The 9,480-nt window shown below is 38.1% G+C and overlaps 1 protein-coding gene across 1 annotated transcript; it reads right to left on the reverse strand.

The window, feature by feature from the left end:
- DUSP12 (dual specificity phosphatase 12) lies at window positions 1-8,942 on the reverse strand. The gene is made up of 6 exons (XM_060134508.1): window positions 8,466-8,942; window positions 7,394-7,507; window positions 7,185-7,303; window positions 6,697-6,793; window positions 6,193-6,379; window positions 1-3,222 (listed from the first exon to the last, which is right to left on the reverse strand). The coding sequence occupies exons 1-6, from the start codon at window positions 8,846-8,848 to the stop codon at window positions 3,061-3,063; spliced, it is 1,062 nt and encodes a 353-aa protein (XP_059990491.1). The 5' UTR covers window positions 8,849-8,942; the 3' UTR covers window positions 1-3,060.
- Window positions 8,943-9,480: the final 538 nt, after the last annotated feature.

Here is a 9,480-nt window from a genome sequence, read left to right on the forward strand (position 1 = left end):
GTGCCAACACTGTATGCCAGGAGTGTAGACAGAGCTTAGAAATGTGAGGTGGGGAGTCCACATATACATATACACCAGGGTCCGCATGAACAAATCCAGGGGTGGGAAAAGGGGGGGGCAGTCTGTAGGTCAGGGGCCAACTCTCAGTGCATTGCCATATTTTGTCATGAAACTCCATGAAGTCAGAGAATTCTAAATTCAAACCTTGTCTTCCAGGTCATTATGAAGATATATTTGTCAAGAGAACAAAACATTTTAATAGTTTGGTAGCTTTATTTATAACTTTTAAGAGAAATAGAATGTAGGCCTCAATTTGTACCCTGCAAATGTTGGTGGCATGCCTGACTAATGAATTTATAGCTTAGTTAAAAACTGCATTTCATCAGTACTATTAGATTTTACAATCTGATTGACATTTTTAGTATGACATCTTTAAGACAAATACCACCCTGAACAGTGAGCCCAAATATTAGAATATAGAGGTTAAAAGCTCAAATTTTGGAGTAAGCCAAATCTTGCTTCTAATCTAGGTTCATTTGCTATGTAACTTTGAGGAAGTGACTTAATCTTTCTGAGCCTCAATTTCACCTGTAAAATGGGAATAATAGGATCTATCTCATGGCTGTTTTGAGGATGAAATCAAATACACATTAAGTGTTTAGGATAGTGACTGGCAGGTAAGTGCTCAATAAACTGCAGCTATTTTAAGGGAAAGGGTTTTTTTTAAGAATGCTAATTTTTAAAAAATATTTATTTGGCTGCGTCGGGTCTTAGGTGCAGCACGCAGGATCCTCTCTAGTTGTGGCGCACAGGCTCTAGAGTGCATGAGCTCAGTAGTTGTGGCATGTGGGCTCCAGGGCCTGCGGGCTTTGTTGCTCCACAGCACGTGGGATCTTAGTTCCCCAATCAGAGATTGAACCCACATCCCTTGCATTGGAAGGTGGATTCTTAACCACTGGACCACCAGGGAAGTCCCTTTAAGGGAAAATGTTGACTGCTACTAGCTAGGCACTATACTAAGTTCTTTAACTGCAATGTATCACAAAAATCCTTGTAATAACCCAGATACTACTGTTATCTCCATTATATGTAAAAAGAAATTAAAGCTAATGCAAATGATCTTTCAAACAACCCTGTCAGGACAGCAGAACATATATTAATCCCATTTTGTGAAGATGAGAAATGACTCCCAATGTTCAAAAGACCTGCTCACTTCCAGGAAGATGGTGATCAGTAGAGCCAGAATTATTAGAGCCACTCTCTGACCTCTACTTCAGTACTGTTTTCACTATACCACACTGCCTCTGAAGTAAGGTTAATATTGCTATTTTCAACAAATGTGTAAATTCAAATGTTCTACATTGATATTCCTAAATATTAAAAAGAAAGGATTCTTTTTTTATTTTGAGAACAAAGGCATAACGGATTTACCCCACCCCCAAAATAAAACATTAAAAGACTTTAAATCTGAAAATCTTGCTTAGTGGATGTTTCACAAAAGTTCAAAATTTACATAAAGAAAAGTCAGGTATCCCAAAATCATTCCTCATTGGCAAATACCAATTATCTTTCAAAAAAAGATACTATTTTGTCAATGTCTCCTGGCTAGCATATAAATTACAAGGCAGAGATTTTATCTCGTTTGTTCAATGTATCACCTAGAGTCGTGTACATAAAAGGTGCTTAGTAAATATTTACTGAATTAACAATTATAAATTCAAATAAAATCTATGTCATTTTCTCTGTGATAGATGCCACAGTGTTATACATAGGTATTAGCTTGAACCATATACAAAACTGCTGCTACTCAATTACTTTTCACCTACAAAGAGGCAATTTCATATGGTTCAACCTAATTGTTTTTAAAAAGCTTTCTGGAGTATAACATTACAAAGTAAAGAAGTAAACAGATATTGTGAAAGCTAAGACAGAAGTGGAAAAATTTTTTCTCCTAAGAAAAATTTATTATACGAAAGCTGCCAAAGGCTTCAGGTCCTATGCTGAGATATTCTCAAGAATCATCTATAACACTCCCACGCTTTTAAATAGGATCATGATTCACATTTTTTTGCATTTAAAATAACTCCCGTTTTGGTTTATGTACATATACACTCACATGTGTAAATATGAAAAACATATTAAGAACATGGACTATATTTCTCTTTATTAGCTAATTCTGATTTAATGTAAATGTTCAAGTATCTAATTAGGTATAATTCTAACTATTATCAATGAGTAAAATAAATTCCAGTCTCCAGAGATCACATTAAAAAGCTAATCTGGGGGCTTCCCTGGTGGCGCAGTGGTTGAGAGTCTGCCTGCCGATGCAGGGGACACGGGTTCATGCCCCGAGAGGCCTGCATACCGCAAAAAAAAAAAAAAAAAAACTAATCTGGACATATTACCTTTTCCAATACACTAACACATCAGGCTAAAAAAGGTGATTGATATGTAGTTACTCCACATTTAATTTTCTTCGTCATCAGAAATATACCTAACATTAATACATTTCTTTAAGTAGATTACTTCAAAAAGTATCATAGGAAAACCACACTTTAGTCAGTGTTTTACTGATGTCCTTTTCTTCTACATTTCCAAGAAAAACCCGGACTAATGTAGCTTTACTAATGTCCCTTAAAAGAGAGAAAGAGAAATGTCAAAATATGTCCAAACAAATCTGCTTTACATTTCTAGAAATAAAAGAATGTCACTTAAACATGACAGTTTCTAATTTTTATAGATAATTTTGTCCATCTAGACCTTAAGATTACATAACTAACATTCCAAAAATCACAACTTTTAAATATATATGAAATAAAGAAAGTATCTGGGTTATAAAAGATTTTAATATCAAATAAAGTATAATTTACATGATTAAAAGGTTTTGATTTCCATTCTACTTAGTGTAAGAAGCTGACAAAGTATAGTTTCTAAGTCAAATGATTTTTATCTTCTCATATTTCAAATGAAATGTTAATGGCCTAAAACTAAACAATCTGCCATGAATGACAATAAGCAAGGGTAGCACATATCATCAGCAAGTTATCAAATGTCACAAGTTCATATTTTTCTTGTTTGTGATCCCCAAACTGGCAGCATTTTCATTTCATCCACTCTGTTCTTATGTATTTGAAAAGCAGGTGTTATCCATCTACCACATGAGCACTGTTCACCATACCAGTTGAAAGAACCCAACTTGGCATTGCATTTGGGGCAAAGAAGCTGAAATAAAATAAATGTGTTACTTCATTCATTCACTTTTATACAAAACAAATAATTATCTTTGGTAATATAAGATATAAAAACAGGTAAGACATGGCTCATACCTTCAAGGAGTTGATGGTCTAATCAGTGAGATGTAATGGCAATTTACTGTAATAGATAGTAGACTACAATAATTGTGTAAGAAGTATGTTGTACTCTGGGAGTTTAAATGAGGAATAGATTAATTCCAGTATTAAGGGAGAAAGGTGAAGGTTGAGATGTGAAACAGAAGGTTTTGTGACTGTTTTGTGACTGGCACATGTGTTGACTTTTAAATCATCGACAAGCTATATAGAAAGTCTGGGCATAAAACTCAGAAACTAGAATTGATTACATAAATATCTTAAATTTTAGTTTGACAAAATATACCACATTCCTCAAAACAATTAAACATAGAGTTACTATATGATCCAGTAATTCCACTTCTAGGTATATACTCCAAAGAGATAAAAGCAGGGACTCAAACAGATATTTGTATACCCATGTTCACAGCAGCATTATTCACAATACTCAAAGGGAGGAAGCAACCCAAATGTCCATGGATAGATGAACGGATAAACAAAATGTGGGGCTTCCCTGGTGGTGCAGTGGTTGACAGTCCGCCTGCCGATGCAGGGGACACGGGTTCGTGCCCCGGTCCGGGAAGATCCCACATGCCGCGGAGCAGCTAGGCCCGTGAGCCATGGCCGCTGAGCCTGTGCGTCCGGAGCCTGTGCTCCGCAACGGGAGAGGCCACAACAGTGAGAGGCCTGCGTACCGCAAAAAAAAAAAAAAAAATGTGGTAGCCTATACATAAAATGGAATATTATTCAGCATTAAAAAGGAAGGAAACTCTGATACATGCTATAACATGGAAGAACCTTGAGGACATTATGCCAAGTGCAATAAGCCAGTCACAAAAGGACAAATATATGTGTAATTCCACTTTATGAGGCACCTGGAGTAGTCAAATTCATAAAGACAGAAAGTAGAATGGTGGTTGCCAGGGCCTGGTGGGGGTGGTATGGGGAATTAGTGTTTAATGGGTATGGCATTTCAGTTGGGGAAGATGGTGGTGACGGTTGCACAACAATGTGAATGTTCTCAAGGCTACTGTTAAAATGGTAAATTTATGTTATGAATATTTTACCACAATTTAAAAAACCCACATTCACAATATATGTATGTCATTTATGCTGTATACCTTCAACTTATACACTGCTGTATGTCAATTATATCTCAAAAAGCTGAAGAAAAAAATGTATCACAAAGCTGAGATAAAAGCAACAGACTGGAGAAAATATCTGCAACATATTACACGAAACATTAACTCTAGACTATATAAAGAACTCCTACAAATCCATTAGAAAAAGACAAAACCCACAGAAAAATGGGCCAAGGACATGAAGGAAATTTACTGTAAAAGAAAATATAAATGGCTCATAAGTATATAAAGATGTTGGTCTCAGTAGTAGTCATGGAGATTCAAATTAAAACATTTTAGGATTAACATTTTTCATCTCACAGACTGACAGATTGACAAAACCTTACCAATTTTACAATATCCATTATGTCAAGGGTATGGGGAAATGAGTATATGCATTCAACATTAGTGAAAGGCAAATTTGTATGGGCATTGTTAATGTCGGCCCAGACTATCAGTAATATTTAAAATGTACACACTCCTCAAGCCAGGATTTCCACTTTTAGGTGTATATTCTGTAAGAAAATTCAAATAAGTGTACAAAGAAGTATGCACAAATGTGATCTAGAATATTTCACAAAAACGCCTTTATCTTGTGTTTTCCGGGTTAAATAAAAGCAGCAAGGGAATTCCCTGGCAGTCCAGTGGTTAAGATTCCACACTGCCACTGCTGAGGGCCCAGGTTCAATCCCTGGTTGGGGAACTAGGATCCCACAAGCTGCAAGGCACGCCCCAAGAAACAATAAACAAAAGCAGCAAGGCAAAAGCACAAGCCACAAAAGAAAAAAACAGATAAAGTGGACTTCAACAAATAATATCATCAAGAATGGGAAGTGACTGCTGTACAAGGTTTATTTGGTAGCGATAAAAATGGTGATAGCTGCAAAAACCTCCGTGAATATACTAAAAACCACTGAACTGTACACTTTCAATGGGTACATTATATGGTAAGTGAATTATACCTCAATAAAGCAGCATTATCTGAAACCATGGGTTTGAATACAGGGTACCTCTTTCTAGGCAAGACACTAACTAATGCAAACTAAGTTTCCTCACATATAAAATGTGAATAGATATGTGCTCGATTTTATAAAGTTATTGTATTCTTCAAATGAAATAATACAGTGAAAAGGTTTCATAAAATACTCACCATACAAACTTATACAAACTTTAAACGTCATTATATCTTAGATTTAGAATATCTTTAGATTAATATCATGTAAACCTAAAGGAGAATTGTGGCTGTCACAGGATGCTCATATGAGCTGCATTCTTTAGAATTAACAGGAAATGAAAAAAAATCTCACAACAAACATACAAAACTGAAAGATCAAGAAAACAAATACACAAAGCCAAAAGAGAAAAAAAGGAAGATTAAGAAGAAATTTAAAATCTAATTTTAAAATCCTTGATTTGCCCTCCTTCTTACAAAGTTCAAGTTTTGTTAAATATATTCTAATTAGTTTGTTAGTCTTAATTTGAAAAAATACAAACAATACCCTTAAAAGGAATTAATTAACTTAGACCAACAGCTTTCCACCAAAAGTGGTTCACTATTTTACATCAGCTGGTTTTTATTTGACTAATTTGTCTTTGATAAAGTCTTATCTATATTAGAAAGATATTAAACTTTAGAAAGAAAGCAGTTAAGATGGAGTAAAATGCTAGTTAAAATATGGTTTAAAATGAAAGGAACAAAATATAGATGACATAATAAAACCGTAGAAAGTAAAACGTGTTCTCACCTGTCCATCCATCACTCCCAACAAAGTGGATTCCATCCACTGCACAGGTTCAATGAAATAAGATGTACATTGAGCCTGACTCCCTGTAGTAAGCATGAAGGATGGTGTCATTCTCTTGTGGGCAAAGGCTATAGGACCACTTCCTTCATTATGATCCAAAATGCTAGAACTTCGAAATAAAGATCGCCTACAACCCCCAAACAAACAAAAACATTAATGACTTGCAAAAGGATGAAAAAATAGATTAAATGTGCAGTTATTTCTTAGGGGGAAAATTAATATAACATTGATTATGCTACTTTAATTTTCAATAACTTCTACAAGTAACCGCATTACTTTTACTTTTAAGAATTCATATTCTTCTTGAAACCAGATTTGAATATGAAATTTCTGTATTATTCAATTAAACAAATTCCTCCTACTAGATTTTAAGAAACTGAAACTTTCAGTACTTTTCAGCTACTGAGACAAAATAAAATCTCCAGAGGATACAAAATATTTTACCTGCACTTTCTACATTTGTAGAGAACCCCATCTTTCAATCCTTGTGTAATGGCGGATGGGTCAACAGCAAAGAGTTCTTGAGGTAAGTTCTGCAATTCTACATGACACAAAATGTATCCATTTGTCAAAATCAACTCTGCATTTTCAGGCAAAATTCAGCATATGTCAAATTGAGGCAAGTAGTGCTAACTTCAGAAATTAAAAAATATATATATTCTCCATTGTTGAGAAATCAGGATGAGGTAGGAGGGCACAGTGATCAAGCCCTTGGGTTTCAGGTACAGACTGCCTGAGTTCAAATTCAAGCCAGCCACTTACAAACCTTGTGACCCTGAACAAGCTATTTCTTGCTAAACCACGGTTTCAAAAGGAAATAAATACCTATCTCAAGGGATCGCTGGAAAAAGGGATAACGCACCTGAAACATTTGGTGTCAGAGTAAACAGCATCTAGAAAGGACCAAACACATACTACCAATTATTACTCACCTGGATACTTCTCGGTAACCTTTTGTAAACGATACTGTTTATAAATTGCACTAGAGGTATCTACTTCACATCCCATTGCCTGGTATAATTTCAGTTGCCACTCAAACCCCTCATTCATCCTGCAAGGACAAACAAACATAGTTAATTTTCCTTTAAATAAATAAAATCACATCACAAAAGCAGAATTATTACTACGACAAAGAACTCACTTAGCCTCTGGTTTGATAGTCTTAAGGTTTTCATAGGCTTTTTCAAAGGTAAGTTGGTCAGTCTTCATCATAAAAGCAGCCATTACAGCCACACTTCGACTGACCCCTGCGTGACTGAAAAAGAAACCTTTAAAATATCAAATAGCAACAATTAAAAAAACCCAGCCCCCCACTAATGGTAAAGTTCAGGTCCACTTCTTTTCTGCTTCTTCTACTCAAATAAACCCTTTGCCTCTGAATTACTACTACTGTACAAAAGAATTATTCCCTTATTTCCTTATTCATTTTGAATTCTGAACCATATGAAGGTATTACCTATTCAAAAATAATTACACTAATTTTTTTTAACATTTTATAATGGCTTCAGAAAAAATCTAAACTCCTTTGCTGGCTTTAAGAGCCCTGGAGATCTGACCCCAGACTTCTTTCCCTTTTATCACCACCTTATGTCCTTTATGTAATATTTAGAACAAATGCTGGCAGTAAAAGTGCTGGCTCAATAAATGTAAACTATCGTTATTACACTCGTTTTGCCATTGCTATCACCTACTCCATCTTTCCCCTAGGAATGGCTTAGGGATCCTTTACGTCCTAACCAATTTTTCTCTCCCCAAATTTCCCCAACATCAGCCACCCCGCCTCAAACAAAAGCAATGAAAATAATTTCCTCTTAAGTTTGAATAACCTTAACCTTTGTTAATCTCTTACTATACACCTCGCATCCTAGTCTGCATTACAATAATCTGGGTATGTGTGTGGCCTCTCGCGAACAGATTTAAACTCTGCAGGTGCAGGGACTTTGTCATTTACCTGAAGATTCCTCCTACCTCCGAAACAAAACTCATCGGCTGCAGGATGAACCAACACAAACTGAATGAATGAAAGCCTGCACGCCATCAGGGGCCCGCCTCCTGCCCGATCCTCTCTCAGACACAAGCCTGTGCGAGAGGGAGGAGGAGAAGGTTCTAGTGGCCGACAGCCCCTTCGTCCTCTTCTGGGGCCTGGGAGAAGGGTGAGGGGGGCAGGCTGGAAGCGTGACGGGGTTGCTCTCCCCACGGACCCGGCCACTCACCAATGCACCAGCACCGCGCGGCCCTCGGCGCGGGCCTGGCCGATGAAGGCCACGCACCGGTCCAGATGGCTAAGCAGGTCGGTCTCGGGTTTGTCCAGCGCTGGCACGAAGAGACTCCGTAGACCCTCGACCCCAGCCCCCGTGTTGAAGTCGGTCTCCTCCGAGTCGACCGTCAGCACGGCCGTGATGCCCGCCTCCCTCAGGTGGTCCGGCTCCGCGACTGCCGCAGCTCCACCCAGGAACAGCCCCGGCCGCACCTCCAGCATGTGCTCAGCGGAGCTGGCCCGGGTCTGGCTGCCGGCCGTGCGCTCGCATCCATGGCTCCCGTACTGAGGCTCCAACATGGCGGCGCCCGGAGGCCGGAGTGAGGAGGGCCCTACCATCGAGTAGGGGGTCGGCTAGAACGTCCCTCATCTAGGTCCAGCCGGTCTGAGTTGCGCCGCCGCTCCCTCGTGGGAGCACGTCGACCGCGGGAACTTGGATTTACTGGGGGAAGGTAACGTTACTGCGGCTGGGGCGGAGCTAAACCCCGTTCAAAACCGCTTCTGGAGCCTTGTCTCTACCCGGCTCCTCCAACTTGGTGGGATAGGATAAACTAACGCTAATACAGGGCTTCTCAGGCTCTTAGTGTTGAGATTTTCTGGATTTTCTGCAGGAGCAGAAAATGGACACAAACTGAAATGATGGTCCCACCAACTGAATCAGCAGCATAATTTTATGCATTTGAAATAAAATATTTTTCAATGCTTATGAAGCCATTTGTTTGTAGTTCTTCTCTTGGGACTATTTTACCTTTTTTTTCCCCTTTTTGTCCCGTTTTTTATTGGTATGTGAATCCTTTTCTTGTTGATGTATACTGTTCTATATATTTGAAGATATTAATCCTATGGTTTTGTGTGTCAGTGCCCTCCAGCCAAAGACCACCAAGAATCCACCTGTAGTTAAGTAAATTGGGTTTATTACTCAACCATGAACTGGAGAATTTCGGGAAATCTAGGTAAGAGAGTGTTAGGAA

The sequence above is a fragment of the Lagenorhynchus albirostris genome, chromosome 2 (assembly GCF_949774975.1).
Source record: "Lagenorhynchus albirostris chromosome 2, mLagAlb1.1, whole genome shotgun sequence".
NCBI lineage: Eukaryota > Metazoa > Chordata > Mammalia > Artiodactyla > Delphinidae > Lagenorhynchus > Lagenorhynchus albirostris.

Coding starts and splice junctions, on each gene's coding strand:
- DUSP12 (XM_060134508.1), bottom strand. CDS start 8,848: ATGGTAGGGCCCTCCTCACTCCGGCCTCCGGGCGCCGCCATGTTGGAG. Junction 6,794..7,184: donor GGTTACCGAGAAGTATCCAG/GTGAGTAATAAT, acceptor TGTGTCATGTAG/AATTGCAGAACTTACCTCAA. Junction 6,380..6,696: donor TACAAATGTAGAAAGTGCAG/GTAAAATATTTT, acceptor TGGGGGTTGTAG/GCGATCTTTATTTCGAAGTT.